This window comes from Hermetia illucens, chromosome 1, assembly GCF_905115235.1.
Source record: "Hermetia illucens chromosome 1, iHerIll2.2.curated.20191125, whole genome shotgun sequence".
Classification (NCBI taxonomy): Eukaryota; Metazoa; Arthropoda; class Insecta; order Diptera; family Stratiomyidae; genus Hermetia; species Hermetia illucens.
In genome coordinates this window covers 93,563,866-93,581,352 of record NC_051849.1, presented here as the reverse complement: position 1 = coordinate 93,581,352, position 17,487 = coordinate 93,563,866, and the positions used below count along the sequence as shown (strand labels likewise).

The 17,487-nt window shown below is 43.2% G+C and overlaps 1 protein-coding gene across 1 annotated transcript in view; it reads right to left on the bottom strand.

Moving 5' to 3' along the window:
• Nucleotides 1-14,940, bottom strand: part of LOC119661207 (RING-box protein 2) — a 233,222-nt gene extending 218,282 nt beyond the window's left edge. Inside the window, exon 1 of the mRNA XM_038070431.1 lies at nt 14,648-14,940. Coding sequence (XP_037926359.1) covers nt 14,648-14,801 — 154 coding nt within the window. The 5' untranslated portion in view covers nt 14,802-14,940. The remainder of the gene's footprint in view (nt 1-14,647) is intronic.
• Nucleotides 14,941-17,487: the final 2,547 nt, after the last annotated feature.

The following is a 17,487-nucleotide window of genomic DNA, read 5'->3' as shown; positions in this document are numbered from 1 at the left end:
ATAAAGTTAATAATAGTATATTACTATAATTTTCAGTAATTGGCTGCAGGACCCCCCTTAAATTCGTCCTAGCACCAAGAAATGCAGCAGTGTTGGCTATAATGTAGAGGTTGATCCTACCACGTTTGGTGGAAATCGCACTACTACTAACAAAGTTATGATAGGTTAAAGTTGCCACTTCTATGGAAATTTTGGATGTGAATATCACCCGAAAGAGGATATTCTCACATAATATATGTATATATTACGTGATGCGTATTAATGGGGCAAATGCATACTCAAATGTCCTTATAAAAGAAATACACAAAACCTTTCATAACCGAATCGTCCAGCTTCCAGTTTCCCGACTTGTTTCATCATTAGCGTATGTTCCACTGGGAACAGGTTCACTAGTTCTCTCCGTCGTAAGCACCCCCAAAGAATGTCTGGTTCCCTAGAGGAGAATATACGAAATTTATGAGCGGTACCCGATAGTCCGATTTTGGATAAAATCCAGCTCAACAGGGTGTAGTGGCTGGTCACTTGATTCACATGGGCCTTGAAAGTCCTTAAAATATATAGGGGCAATATCTACAATAGAAAAAAGAAGACGTGGAACACCCTGCCTGTAATGGAGCAATGCTAGACAGCCTTAAGGGACACCGAATTGGTCCTATTTAACAAAACGAAGAAGTTTTATGTGGTGAAGATGGTTTTTCTGAAAAAAATCTAGAAAAAAATATAATTTGGTAACCTATTGGGACATTATACTCATTTTGGGACGGTTTAACTTCTTTTAAGGTATGTGTGTGTGCATTCTGACCGTAGTGGCCTCCCGAGCGATTTTTAAAGGGATCAAAGGACTGCTCAACGTCCTCAATTCAGCTTGACTGTCGCTACAAATCCCGATTCAAATGCCCTTCAACCGCTGAATAACGCACGTTCTCGCCTTTAGGGTATACAATCCTTCAGTCTGAAAGACTGTTGCATATTGTCACAAAGGAAAAATCCACCTCTCGTTTTTATTTGCAAGATAGACTCCTGCTTCAGAACGCTGGTGGTGTAGAAGACGCCAGTATATCCTGACACGCATCTTTTGGTTTGTCCTAGTTTTCTCTACGTTTCCAGATAACTTGATTTCTTCTACTAAACAGAGATGCAAAAGGGATTGTGAAAACTGGATTCAGTTCTCTCAATAACTCTTCCAATGTTTTGTGCTCCCACGTCCATTGTTTCCCCATAGATTTAATGGAATTATTCTATGAGCTGCTCTCATTACGTTGCTCTGAATAGATATATCCAAGGGCTGAAAACTGAATTATGCATTTAGAGCTGTGCAGGATGTCATGATCCTGGCACCGGTAATACTCAGATACACATTCCTTTGAGGCGAAAACTATTTTGTTTCACCTTAACCCACCACACTATGGATGCAAAAACGAACATCGGCCTAATGATAGCAACATTTATCGTTTCTACCTGAGGCCTAAGTCCCCAAGTCGAGGCAAAGGTCCGCCTACACAACCCATGAATTGTGAGAGCTCGTTTCGTCTTTACCTCTACATGTTTGTTCCAAACAAGCGGAGACTTGAAGAGTTGTACCCCTCATCTCTAGAAGGGGTGTACCATTCAGTTTCCTCCCCACTTCTATCATCTTTTCTCGTGGATGGTGTACTTCCAGGAGAGTCTATATAGACTCAATTCTGGAGTTCGTAAAAGTTCCATCTGGTTTTCTAAGAGAGTCCAATTTGGCCGACCCATCCTTTTTAAGGACTCTGCACAACCTGGAAGTCTCCTTTTCTGCTTCTAGTTCCTCATAGTATGCTTCAGACTTTTCACTAGCTTCTTATATTCACGTTGTGATTCACGAGGTGATCAAAGGCCTACTTACCGCTCTCAGTGCAGCCTGGCTATCACTACAGATTGCGATGCACCCAACTGCTCGTTAATCATGCAGATTGTCGCCCTTCGGATCAGATACACTTCAGCATGATAAACAGCGTATTCAGGTCAACTCGCATAGTTTGCATAAAATTACCAATGACAAAGAACTGCGGATTATCCAACTAGCAGTGGCATAGTGATCGTTGAAAGTATTCACTTTGCCGGAAAAAGAACCACAACCAATTTGACCACGTGCTAATCGAACGCCAAAACCTCTCAGCCTTGATAAATGGCAGAACATATAGAAGGGCGAATATAGACTCGGAACACTATGTCGTTGGCATGATCTCCCGGAGCTGAATAACAACGCCAACTCGAATCCCCTCTGACAGTCAGAGGAGAGTGAACACTGGGGCGGTCGATAACGAAGTCCTCCGTAACATATATAACGAGGAAGGGGATGTCGTAAGTGCTGCAGTTATCAGAGGTCCTGAAGATGATCCATCAATAAATGAACATTATCATAAAAAAATCGGAACAACTGATTCAATGATGATTAAAAATTAGCAATTAAATGAAAAAATGGTGCATATCGAGTAATGCAGCAATTTCAGAGTTCAAAACTTTCAGGACTTCGGCCACATAAAAGCATATTGCCAGCTGCGCAGCGTTTGTGTGGACGGCGGCGATTTGCATTTAACATCAAGTTGCAAAATAAACAAAGATGATGATGAATAACATACGCAAACCTTTTCTCAATTCTCAAGAAGCAGATAAAAGACAGCAGCAAAACATAGAAAGACTGATTATGGCACTTTCCCAATCTCTATACCAATCCGCAAACTCTATGCAATCAATGAATAAAATCGCAACCAATCGGAAATGCTTGAAGTTTTATACAATAAATGAGTACCCCTTGAAGTCTGTTACTGGAATCAAACCGTATAAACGAACGCAAACTCGAATATTTTCTTAATAATAACGAAAAAGTTATTATGCTCATCTCTGAAATCCCTGACGGTTAAATACAACTTACAAATTACTGGCGCACCATCCAACGAAAATCCCCCGGTTTTGTCTACTCCGCAATTATGAAGAATAGAACGTCGAGAAATGATTAGATAGATCTCATTAGCTTTCTCTCCTGTCATCAGATTTTCAAACAGCGTTTTAGATGATGTTATGTTCATCCCACCGAGACAAAGAGGGAAATCTGCTTTCCGACAGAATGGGCATATTGGAGCGATGGGTTGAGTACTTTGATGAATTACTGAACAACCAGAACATCAGCGAGTTGGAGGTCCCGCCAACTGAAGACGACGGACAACTACTGCCACCATCAAGTATAGGAGAAACAGTCCGTGCAATTCATTGGCTAAAAAATCATAAGTTGTCAGGAGCTGATGGAATTACAGCCGAATTAATTAGATATGGGGGCGACCAGTTACACCAAGTGGTTCATCAAGGTATGGGATAGCGAATCAATGCCTGATGATTCTGATACATAAAAAGGGAGATATCACACAGTGCAGCAATTATAGAGGTATCACGTTGCTGAGTAACATCTATAAGATATTCTCCGCTATATTGCTAGGCCGGATAGCCCCATACGCCCAGAACATCATTGGCCCATACCAAAGAGGCTTCACTCCAGGCAAATCAGCAACAGATCAGATTTTCTCTCTGCGGCAAGCGGTGGAAAAACTGTTGGAATATGGACAACAGTTGCACCATCTATTCATCGACTTTAAAGCCGCCTATGATAGCATAGCCAGGGTAAAATTGTACACGGCCATGAGAGAATTCGGTATCCCGACGAAATTAATAAGACTGACTAGGCTGACCCTGACCAATGTGCGAGGCCAGATAAAAGCAGCAGCCAACAGAGCCTATTTCAGCTTACAAAAACTGTTCCGCTCGAAACGTCTCACCATAGGGTCAAAGCTCTTACTGTACAAGACTATGATCTTGCCAGTCCTCATGTATTCCTCGGAAACTTCGGTTCTTAGCAAGAAAAATTTCGAACTCTTAGCCGCGTTCGAGAGAATTATCCTCCGAAGAATGTTTGGCCCCCTACATGAGGATGGACGATTCCGTAGCATACATAACCACGAAATCTATGAGCGATACCATGACCGTCCGGTTGTGGATAAAATCCGGCTCAATAGGCGGGTCACTTAATCCGTATGCATGAGGATGATCCAGCCCGGAAAGTCTATAAGGGCAATATCTATGGTAGGACAAGAAGACGTGGCAGACCCTGCCTGAGATGGAGCGATGGCGTAGGTCAGGACGCCAGGCAGCTTTTAAGAATACCGAATTGGTGGACTTCGGCGTAAAACCGGGATGTCTGGAGTTCCTTATTAAGGCAGGCTTAGACCGGATACCGGTTGTTGCGCGGTTGATGATGATGATATTTTAGATGAAACAATAAAAACTTGTTTTTCCTATTCGCTAGTGTTGATTTATTTTTCTTGCAAATACCGATACAAGACAGGTCTTATTAGACTTGTTAGCACTGATGAAGGGAACAAGTGGTTCCCGAAATATTGGTATTTGCAAGACAAATAAATCAACACTAGCGAATAGGAAAAACAAGTTTTTATTATTTCAAATAATTTAATCGCTAGAAATACCGCGTAATTACACTGAGCGTTTTAGAGAAACTTTAACGGACAAATCTACAAATTGGTTTAAATATTGGAAATATATAAGCTCGCACCTACTTATTGGAAGACCTCTGGTGACGAAGCTGATGAAAGCTGCAAAAACACCTTCTACCTGACTACACGACTAGCATTAAAACCAAATCAACAGGTAGCCGATTTATATACGCCCTTCTAGAAATGATCTACGGAATACAAAATCTAAGACGTAGATGGCAAACACATCGTCCTCTAGGGCTGAATGCCTGCGAAAAGGTCTGAACGATAAAGTTCAGCACAGTAAGAAAAACTACCTTAAAGCTTGTAGGAATCTAAAAAGACCAGAACAACACCTACCACCCTTGCGCCTAGGAAATGGTGACTAGTGTCGTAATGGCACTGGCCCATTTGAAAAATATTTTTACACTTTCCCAACATGTAAGGAAGGTCAATTATAATTATTGTACTGTATGGTAATCCCCCTTCCTATCCTGCCAAAAGTATTCGATCCTGACGTTCCTAACAATTGGCAATATAATCCTCTACCATCAATTTGTTTTCTTAGAAAAGCATGGCGCAACAGTACAGGCCCATCATATCGTTTCGGCAATAAGGCAACCTTTCAAGGAAAGGAAATATTTCTCCACCGATATTGCCCGGGCTTTCGGCAAAGTATGGCACAAAGAAGACTCCTACCAGCAAACATGTACAATATGTATTTTGAAATCTATATCAAATCGTTGTTCCGATTGAAAAGCAGTAGCTCCACATCCAAAGACAAATTTATCAAAGCAGGGAGCCCCCAAGAAAGCGTACTGCATATGCAATATATTTCCGATTTGCCAGTTGTCGCCTGTGAGTTAGCGTCTAAGAATACACTCAGAGACTTCCCTGCTTGTCGCAAAGGACGACTAAAATTTGCGGGCCAACAACCTGCAAATTCTAAAATTTTATGGCTACCAAAACGTCAACAACGCATTGGAGAGGGACCTGCCTCATGCCTATCGGAAGCAAACTATGATTGGTTTCTAAAATGTGCGCTGGCAGCGAAGGTACTTAGAATGCTCGCTTTCTCCATCTTAAGCGGGAATTCCAACGATATAAGCAGGACTTTTTGAGCTTAAGCGAAGTAAGATGGTAGGACTCTGGAGAGTACTCCTCTCCGTATTCTGGAAAGTCAAGTGGTTACAAACGCGAATATGATGTCGGGTTGCTTCTGACGCCTATCGCAAGTAGCACTCTCTTGACCTGCTAGTCGCTGTGTTACAGTTTCTAACTGCAAGATTCTGGTCCATGTTAAGGAGCATCATAATTGTGCAATGCAGGACGCTTTCCATGAACATGCGATACCGAGCGAAATCCCCAGAAGTTCAGCGTATGTGCGCTATGACAAGAGAGAATTTGCTACCGCGCTGGCCAGGGAAGAGGAAGATGTAGCAGAACGTTAACAAACGTTAACGAACGCTAACTAACGCTGACAAACAACTGAAGAGGTCGAAAGAACTCCTCTTCTGGATGAAATGGCTAGTCACCGTAACCTGCGGATATGGACTGATCTTTCAAATCATGAATCAAATCATTAGAGCCGTCAATATAATCAAACGGAGTAAAGCTATTGGACTTCCCGGTCTCTCCGCAGAGATATTTATTTGCACCTCTAGTTACTGCAAGTCTACTGCTTCCACTCATGCGGAAATCTTGGGAATCCGAGACCTATCCCAGAGAGTGAAAAAAGGGGATGATCGTTAAGGTTCCAAAGAAGGGCACCCATTTTGAGTGAGACAATTGTATGGGTATTTGCGTGCTCCACGCTGTTGTAAACATAATAAGTAAAATAATCCTGGAACGCATCAAAGAACATATCGAAAGCTTGATCGACAGAGACCAGGCTGTTTTACGCTCCGGATTCTCCTGCATTGATTACATTACGGATTATTTTGAAGCAGTGCGCGGAGTTTAGATTTTTGCGCCACCTGCTCTTCATCGATTTGGAGAAAGCTTTTAACAGCCTGAACAAAGAGTGTATCTGGCGTGCTATAGGCAAGAGGGGTACTCCGGAGGAACTAATAGCTATTATTACAGCGACATACGATGGCGCAAAATGTCACATGTTGTACCGAGGTAAAATCTGGGACTATTTTGAGGTCCAAGGTGGAGTCTGCCAGGGTTGCATGCTTTTATGGATATTTTTTTTCTGCTTTGTCCGAAGGAATTGGAAGAATTCAATGAACAATGACATCTTTCCTCAAACACCTAGGGTACCCTGATGACATCTGCCTGCTCTCTCGCCGGATCATGGACCTTGGTCAAATGGCTCTGGATTTAGAAAAAAAGGGAAGTAGAGTTGGACTGAAGATAGATACCAAGAAAGTTAAGGTCCTCCATCTGACGAGTCATCGTACTTTCCCTATCTGCATTCATGGGCAGAGTAATTTGTGTATCTAGGAAGCGTGGTTTCTGCTGACGGTAACACCGAACTCAATGTTGCCCGCCGCATTAGCAGCGCTGCTCTATCTAAAATCAGGAAATGCAGTTATCTCAACTTCAAGATCACGTTGAGATTGTTTTGTGCTGGAATTCGTTCTGTGTTGCTTTATAGGAGTAGCGCACATGGAAAGTGACCCCCACTGTTACTCAAAAGCACCAAGTCTTCGTGAACAGCAGCCAACGTCGTATCATCTTAGTACGTTGGCCTGACAGTATTACAAACGAAGAACTTGGTCGGCGCATGGGCCTGGTACCCGTACACAATGTGATCGGAAGGCGGAAGTGGTAGTAGATAGGCCACACATTGAGGATGGGCGACAATTTCATTGCTGGCTAGGCTAAGCAGTGAAATCAACTCCGCCAAGATGGTCGACGATTGGGTAGTACCATGGGCACTGGGTGCAGAACAGGTGAGAAGGAGTGCAGGCGTCTCAGAAAAGTGTGGGGGGAGCTGAAGGGCATTTCAGGTAACTGCAAACGATTGCGCGTAGGTATGGTTGACTCGTTATACCCCACTAAGGGTAAATATTAGTTAAACCTTAGAAGGTGTAAATACTCCCCTCGTAAATGACGAAATCCATAGTCGAATTGAAAATCATGGAAACTTTAAGATCATCAAAATATTCTTGCCAGGAAATTGTTACATGGTCATCATTAATATGATATGGTCATAATTGTACCTTGGCATAGCGGGAAACATTCAGGTTTTCTACACCGATGGCTCAAAGACAGAACAGCATTCTGAAGCAAGAGTCTACCATTCGAACAAAAATGAAAAGTGGGCTTCTTTCTTGGGATTCAAAAGTCTTTCCCGCTGAAGTGTATGCGATCGTAAGGGCGGAAGCCTGAGTAATTGACGAGCCCTTAAAGGGCAGGCACATCGAAATCTGACGCGATAATCAAGCTGCACTAAGGGCATGATCTCTGCTGCGAAATGCTACTATGCCCAGAAGGCGACTATTTTCCAGTAGACAGCCCATGGTGTAAAAGTTGAGTGCGCCCCAAGACTGTTCAGAGGGTACCTGCATTGCTCCACCTATCTGGAAAATGGCATGATGAATACAAAGTCCTAGTGCCCGTCTGACTGTGGGTTAGAATAATTATGTTACGCTTGGGTCATTGAAGGCTACCAGTACCCCCAGAGTACACTGGCGAATCCGGGAAGATCGTAAGACTTGGCTACACTGTATGAGAGAGAAAACTCTATACTGGATCCATCGACCATCTTTGATTCTTCAGTGAAAACTACTATGTCATTGCTGGTCTTCCACTGTGTCCTAGTTGCGAAGTCCAGTGCAAAATTTTTTTTTAAGCTCGACTTGCGAGTGGCGAACTGCGTTGGGAATACGCAGAATTCTGGAGGTACTTCGTCTAGGATGTTACTATGGACTGTAGAACTTTTCTGTCCAACATCCAAACTCACGTAGTTCAACAATACTGTATGTTCCAGCATATTTAATGTGGAGGTTCAAGGGGAGGAGGTGTAGAAGTACACTGAAAGCATCAGCCTCAGTGCTTGGCAGACCCGTGTGTTCAATCCCCAATCCTCGGAGTCGCAGCTATAATATCGAATATCGAATTCGAAAAACTCATAATCTACCTTTTTTAACAGTTCTATGCTTTATACCCTAAGCCTTAGAATAGCAAACGGGATATTGTATTCTTGACAGTGCTTTAGGCACAGTGATCCAAAAGTGTCTTCCACCTTGATTACAGTACCGTCTGCGAAGCTGAATTACAAGCGGACATAAGAAATAAAATAAACCCGATAAACCGAAGCTATGCAGAAACCTGTTTCCTTAATGCCGAATCGTATGAATAGTCTCCGCGGAACCTGTTCATTTCAACGTGGAAATCGCCGGGGGCTGCTCATTGTTCACTATGAAAAAGCTGAAAGAGGTAGTTCTCTCTATGAAAAATAAGCAACAGGCACCGAAACACAACGGTATCCCGGTAGAGGTATATAAACTGGTGTTTCATCATGACCGGACCTAGCCCCCGGCATATTTAACAGTTAACTGAAGTGGAGTACTTTTACTTGTCGTTTGAAGGTGCTCGTGCAAATGCGTGAAAATATTCGGAAAGCTCATGAGCAGACTCGCGGATGTGTTCTGCTGGGGACATTTCTCTAAAGCAGTTCGGTTTGAGGTCAGGGAAATCCATAGTGGATGCTGTTCATCGTGCTGAAACACCCCCTTTCAGGCTTGCGTAGGAAGTAGTCAAATTGACTAAAAAGAGAATCTCGACCCTGTGTCCCGTTTCTACCGTGAGTTGATTCTAGAGTCAAAACCAACGGTTAAGTACCTTGAACTGGCTTTGCGTTTGCCGTTTGCTTACTGAATTGTTTCAGAACTAGCTGTGATGGTAATCGCACGATTGATCTTCGTTGAACTCCTTGCTAAGTAACGCAAGACCATCCACAATCTATCTCTCTTGAGCTTGTGGATGATCTTGTGTTGCTCGTGGAGAACGGTAACATATACATAATTAATGGTAACTCTTTGTGGAAAACGAGTCAACACGTAGATGAACTGCATGGCTCAGCAGCAATTACACCCCTTGGCAGATCCGATAGTATGGTAAGATTATTTCCTTGCTCAGCTTCTAAGCGAACATACCGGTTTTCAGTGTTACCTGCACATTTTTTCTTGTGGATGGAGGTGGTGCTCAGAGGTGGCGGAAGATGAGGCGGCAACCCTGTCGACCAAACCAAAACCAAGTGGCCGAGGAGAATCTCCATAGTGAATGCATCGGGAGACGCTGTACTCACTTTGGCTTGCCGGCCGTGATGCAGTAGGCGAATACTCCAAAGGCCTAATTAGGACGATCAGACCCGATCTGAAGTGGCAAATTGGTCACGAAACCTTACCAGGGGTATACTGGTACCATGGGAACCAGGATAGCCCCTGGACTTTCATCCTTCGGGTGAACTCCCGTTGTATGTGAGTACAGCTCGGTTGTTTGCGGTTGGCCTCGGTTAGTACTTTTCGAAGCCGGTCTTAGTTTTGATATTTGTTGAAAAGGGGGGTTGAAAGTGATCATTCATTTAAGGGGCCATTCTCAGAAACTACCAAACCGAAAAATCTGAAAAATGTCAAGAGACTGCCACTATATGATACCTGGGCTCCGAAATATCTTCGATACTGATATCTGCACAAATAAAGTTAATAATAGTATAATATATTACTGTAATTTTTAGTAATTGGCTGCAAAACCATCCTTAAGTTCCCGCTAGCACCACGAAACAATATAGGATATAGCACAGAGCATGATCTCACCAAGTTTGGTGGAAATCGCAGTATTACTAACAAAGTTATAATACACCAAAATTGTCGCTTCTTTGCAAATTCAAGACTATGAATGTCAATATCATCCGAAAGTTGATATTCTCACATAATATATGCATATATTACGTGCTACGTACTAAGAAATACACAAAACCTTTCGTACCTGAAGCGTCCAGCTTCCGGTTTCCCGACTTGTTTATGAATGCAACGCAATACATTTTGTTCTATGGCGCGCGGTTATGGGCTGATGCTCTTGGCAAGGATTTGTATCAGAAACGGAGAGCTGTGAGGGTGGTGTTTGTCTACCGTCCAGTTTCCGAATCGATACTGATGGTAGTCGGCGGAGTGACTCCTGGTACCTTCCTTGCAAAAGAACGTAGAACGACTTACAAGTGCAAAGGAGACTCAAGGGAGTTGGTTGCTCGTGAAGAACAACAACATACTCAGGGTCAGATAGATTTTCCGGCTTACCAGCAACTTAGGTCCGAATAAACATGAGGATATTGGTTATTTCTTTACCCAGCTTCTAAGCAGTAATGGAGATTTTCTGCAAAGGAAGACGGCGCCGATTGCAAATTTTTTTTTATTGAAGTTGGGATGTGATTCATCGACATTTTTATGCGATACAAGGGAGCTTTCTATGGACAACAGTCAGAAAAAAAACTCAAGGACGCTGACAGATGGACCCGTTTTGCATATTATGTTCAGATTCTTCTGGCGGAAAAGATAGAGCTGGAACGGTATGGAACCGAATGGCAAGTTAATTAACAATTCTCTTCCTCCCCTGCCTTTCTTTTGGTGAAAGGAATTCCTTGACTTGCAGGACCCTAAGGCGAGGATAGCTCAAAGTGATGTGCCAAACGGAGGCATTCAATTGGCAGTCTGACGGCTATCAGCACAAAAATTGATAGACCAGTAACTTACTGCTTTCGGGAGCAATTTACTCCCTTCATCAGTACAAAGCTACTGAAAACAATTGCGATTATATGGTTCTATTTACACTAAAAACACTAATTACCTAAATTACTTTTTAACAAAAAAAAAGCAACGTTAAATTATTAAGATAATTACCTGTTAATTACCGCGGCGAGTCTTATTAATATTGAGGGGCAATAAGCGGAATCTGTGTTTAATAACCGCGTCGCGTCTTCTCTCAAAATTTCTAGACTTTCCCAAGGGTTCAAGGTTGTCGTTCGGTTTGTATGCCGCAAGAGTTCAAGATTTTCGCGTTGAATGGTATGGGGTTCCTCGACTATGTGCGCTGCCACTGATGATCTTATGCACGACTTTTGTTTCCGAACACTACTTACCGCTTCCTTGATGTGTTCATTAAATCTAGGCGTTATCAGGCGTTTCGTCTGTTCTATGTGTATTTTATTACAGTCGCTGCAAGTTATTCGGTAAATCCCGCTTTCTTCCTCCGTTGCCAAAGGATCCTTGACGCTTCCCAGTAAATTTCGCCAGGTGGACGATCAACTCGAACCTACGACTTCCAGTGGGTACTTTTTCACACAATTCCTGATGTTGTTAAATAGGTAGGAATATGGGATACTTATTCTTCTGGTGGTTACCTCCTTCTGCTGCGAAAATGGTGTTGTATAGGCATGCCTATTGTGTTGCTTGACTTTCCTTCCAATCAATTTCTCAACAGTCTGAGGATTATACCCATTCTTAATAGCAGTGTCAATAATATACTATCGTTCCTTACTGAAACCGTATTCTGAAAGAGGGTATGTGATCAGTCGGTGAATCATGCAATTATAGGCAGCCAATTTTTGGGAAAATGTGTGGTGAGTAGTAGCTGGTATCGTTTTCTGCGTTGCTGTAGGTTTACGATATATCTCGAACTTAAGCTTCCCGTTAGAGTTAACGATATTTAGATCCAGGAAGGGTAGAGCCCCATCCTTTTCTACCTCTAGTCATCATCATCATCATCAATGGCACAACAACCGGTATCCGGTTTAGGCCTGCTTTAATAAGGAACTCCAGACATCCCGGTTTTGCGCCGAGGTCCACCAATTCGATATCCCCAAAAACTGTCTGGCGTCTTGACCTACGCCATCGCTCCATCTTAGGCAGGGTCTGGCTCATCTTCTTTTTCTACCATAGATATTGCCCTTATAGACTTTCCGGGTGGGATCATCCTCATCCATACGGATTAAGTGACCCCCCCACCGTAACCTATTGAGCCGGATTTTATCCACAACCGGACGGTCATGGTATCGCTCATAGATTTTGTCATTGTGTTGGCTACGTTCATCCTCATGTAGGGGGGCAAACATTCTACGGAGGATTCTTCTCTCGAACGCGGCCAAAAGTTGGCAATTTTTCTTGCTAAGAACCCAAGTTTCCGAGGAATACATGAGGACTGGCAAGATCATAGTCTTGTACAGTAAGAGGTTTGACCCTATGGTGAGACGTTTCCAGCGGAACAGTCTTTTTAAGCTGAAATAGGCTCTGTTGGCTGACAACAACCGTGCGCGGATTTCATCATTGTAGCTGTTATCGGTTGTGATTTTCGACCCTAGATAGGAGAAATTGTCAACGGTTTCAAAGTTGTATTCTCCTATCCTTATTCTTCCTGGTTGACCAGTGCGGTTTGATGTTGTTGGTTGATTCGTCTTCGGTGCTGACGTTGCCACCACATATTTTGTGTTGCCTTCAATGATGTGCAGCTCAAGATCTCGCGCCGCCTGCTCGATCTGGATGAAGGCAGTTTGTACGTCTCGAGTGGTTCTGCCCATGATGTCGATATCGTCAACATAGGCTAGTAGTTGGGTGGACTTAAAGAGGATCATACCTCTTGTATTTACCCCGGCATCACTGATCACTTTCTCGAGGGCCAGGTTAAAGGGGACGCATGATAGCCGTGTACAGCTTTACTCTGGCTATGCTATCGTACGCGGCTTTAAAGTTGATGAACAGATGGTGCAACTGTTGTCCATATTCCAATAGTTTTTCCATCGTTTGCCAGAGAGAGAAAATCTGATCTGTTGCTGATTTGCCTGGAGTGAAACCTCTTTGGTATGGGCCAATGATGTTCTGGGCGTATGGGACTATCCGGCCTAGCAAGATAGCAGAGAATATCTTACCTCTAGTGTAAACTAGATTTTATGATGAATCTTGTTTATAGAGGAGATGGCCACGTGTCTATTGTCTCTTCTAACAATCGCAAATACGTCGTCTACATATCTAAACCATACTTTAGGCATTATTCCCCTCGATTCAATTTCTTCTTCGATTGATGACATGAACCTTTCACTGAGTAAACGGCGAGAGGGGGTTCCCCATCGCTACTTCCGAAGTAATTTTATAGAATCTGTCCCGAAATGTAAAATAGTTTTCGTTCATGCAGAGCCTGGCAAGGTTTGCATAGATACGAACTCTCCATTCCGGGCCAGATCCAAACTGGCTCAGCCATCTCTCGAGTTCGAAAATTGACTCTTTCACTGGTGTGTTGGGAAACAATGCCTTCACATCGAACGACACCATCACCTCGTCATCACCCATCTTCTCAATGAGTTGCAGCTTCAACCACTTGGCTATGTTGTACGTCGGTGAGTTCGAGTCCGCAATGATTTCTCGCATCTCATCCCCTTCCTTGTGGATTTTCGGTTGACATCTGATTCTTGGAAGCGCAGGATTAGGCATTTGGAGTTGCCCAATATTCGGGAATACCAGACTAGCTTCCTTCAACGCTCGATCGACCCTTTTGATAGATTCTGGCAGCGGGTTGTTCCTCAATTCGAAGAAGTTTCCACTCTCCAATTTTCGAAAAACAGCCTGGTCATCCTTAACTTTTTCCATAACGACGACGTTGTTCCCCTCGTCCTCCTTGAGAAAGTATAGCCGTTTATCACGAAATTTACGTATTGTTTTTAAATCGCGTTTACAAATTTTTAACGGCGCGCACGTAAGCCTAACCCTTGGTGCCTAAACACCTTCTCCTATTCTACCTAAAAAAGTGAATGTTGGAGGAATGCGACATAAAACAAAAGAAAAACTCGACAATTGGAGCCACTTATTCTAATTTCAAAGCGGTAAATGCCAATAAACTGTTTTTCTATTTTCGGCGAGTTCTAATTTTCGTATTGCGACACTCAGCGTAAATTGCAGCAGATAGAATTGCTGAAAAGGGAATAGTGGGCATTTTAATCTAGCCCGGAACCTAGCGGACCGAGAAGTCTTATCAGAATGCAGCCCAAACCCATTTCTGAATCATCTGGAGAAAAAGATTGTGGAGAATTTCGTTGGGTGGCCCAGAAGCTACTTTCTGTGCACAGCCATGATGTTGTCTTGTTCCCAGTTATTAAATGGGTCCTCCACTTTCCAGTTCTAAATGGGAATAGAGTAGCATGCACTTACCCATGACTTGGACGCGGCAAATTGCACAAATGTCGCACTCGACGTCCCAGCTCCACATCGCGACTGCATTCCATTTCTTCAAAGTAAACATCTTTTCCGGCTTGCCCGAATCACTTTCGTACTTATCGTTTCCGCAGTCATTGTCGTCCGCCATCGTACCAATAATTTCACCAAATGACACGCACCACAGAAGAAATATTTACCCAAGCAATGGAATCACTTCGAAACCGACGAAAACAAATCAACCGGCTACCGTTTGACGTCTGCCTTGCGATGAAAACAACTTTCAAGTGTCACCACTCGGGAGTATTCCCGAACATTTACTCGTTAGCGAAGTCGGTGCTCGTAGCGGCCGATAGCTGCACTAAAAGTGGCGGGAAGTCGATGGTGCACAGTAGGGACGGTTGTTGTTAATTACTTAATTCAATTACAATTTTTCGGAAAAAACAAAAAGAATTAAATTCTTTAAATGGATCTTGACCATGTAAGTTGTATTATAGAATGATATGACTTGGCTTTCTTTTGTAAGCCACGTAACAGTGGCTTGTTGGCCATTGGTGCATGTTTTATCCAATTAAAACGCAACCGACACAGTTCGTGTAGAGGAAGGAGTGGAAGAATTGACTATCTCAAAATATGTGGACGGTAAATTTCGGTATTGAAAACTACAACATGATTTATATTGAAAGCAGAATAGGGCCCCGGTCATTGTAGTTAAAATGATTCTCATTTGGGAAATAAAAGCGCTTCCCAGCCTATCCAAAGATGCGTCTTCATAAGGATACACATGCCCCATGCCCATGCGCTTCTGAACAATTGATGCATTGGAGCCGAAGTGGATGATGCCCTTGCTGTCTATTTCTAAATATACTTCTCGGGAAGAATTTACGTAATATTGCCTTTCAGACATTATTCACTGTGAAAACTGCACGTGCTCCCTAAAATCAAACTGTGGTGGAATATGCATGAGAAATCTTTTTTTACGCTTCTTTCTTTTATTATTCTATCTTTTTTCCAGACAGAAGCCCACAATAAGTTCAAAAATTTTGCAATCGAGTAAGGGATTGTAATGAACTTCTGGGAAATAGGAGGATCAGACGATCATCCTAAGTGGCCGACAAACACCTAGAGAGAAGAACTATCCCGGAAACTTAAAAATTTGCAAAATTGACCGTGAAGGTCCGCCCGCAAAGATTGAAGCTTCATCAAAGTGCTCGGTCGACACGTTTTTAGTTTGATACTGATGTATTCCAATAGTATTCGTAATTCAATATTAGGTTCTGCTACCACTTCTGTTACGACTAGTTTCTTCCTCAATAAAATCATTCTGTCATATCGCAACCATAATTATATTTTCGATAAAACGATTACAAGCAAAACCTTTTATTTAGTTTTATACTGATATCTGATAACTATGAAATCAACCGCCACTTTTTACTAATCAAACACAACTCTTTTTAAAAAACGTCTCAAAATCGGCAATTATTTTTCTCATGTCATGCTATTTAGTCATGGCACTCTGATCTTCACTCCTGTGGCGAGATCTGAACAGAGTGGAGGGCGCCGGTGGCGTCATCTGTCCGCTCGCATTCGCAACATTCGAAATCAATTTCGAATGCCGCGAATCCTACCGCGCCATACGTTCTTGCACGCCTCTGTGCTAGCCACGCTCGGGAATGTGGGTCGGTCCTTTGAGCTCTTTGATCAAAGTCAACGTGTCTATACTGATGCGTGGTTCCGCACCGGATTTTAAAATAGACAACAACAGGGAATTCGCGACGGCCTAATGAATAAAAACCAGAACGGGAGCTAAAACTGGAAAATAATAAAAAAAACGGCTCGACCGCGCGCGTGGAGCCGTAAGTCGCGTGCCGCGATCGAAAGAGGGAAGATCCACGACGGATCGCAATCCCGATCATGGTTTCCTCAGCCTCAGATCTTGATTGAGACGTGCGAGGCCAGATAAAAGCAGCAGGATCACTCTCAAGACCATTCGGCATCAACAACGGTCTACGACAAGGAGATCCCCTATCATGCGGTCTCTTTAACCTGGCCCTCGAGAAAGTGATCCCTGATGCCGAGGTAAATGCAAGAGGTACGATCCTCTTTAAGTCCACCCAACTACTGGCTTATGCTCGTGATATCGACATGATGGGAAGAACGACCCGAGACGTACAAACTGCCTTCATCCAGATCGAGCAGGCGGTAATCGGCGCGAGATCGTGGGCAGCACATCAATGAAGGCAAGACAAAATATATGGTGGCAACGCCAGCACCAAAAAACAACAACATCGAATTGGACTGGTTGAACGGGAAGAATAAAGATAGGAGTCTCCAACTTTGAGACTGTTGAAAGTTTCTCCTATCTAGGGTCGAAAATCATAACCGATAACAGCTATGATGATGAAGTTCGCGCACGGTTGTTGGTTGCCAACAGAGCCTATTTCAGCTTACAAAAACTGTTTTGTTCGAAACTTCTCAAAGCTCTTACTGTAAGAGACAATGATCTTGCCAGTCCTTATGTATTCCTTGGAGGCCTGAGTTCTTAGCAAAATGCGAACTCTTGGCCGCGTTCGAGAGAAGAATCCTCCGTAGAATGTTTGCCCCCCTACATGAGGATGGACGTAGCCAACACAATGACAAAATCTATGAGCGATACCATGACCGTCCGGTTGTGGATAAAATCCGGCTCAATAGGTTACGGTGGGGGGGTCACTTAATCCGTATGGATGAGGATGATCCCACCCGGAAAGTCTATAAGGGCAATATCTATGGTAGAAAAAGAAGATGAGGCAGACCCTGCCTGAGATGGAACGATGGCGTAGGTTAGGATGCCAGAC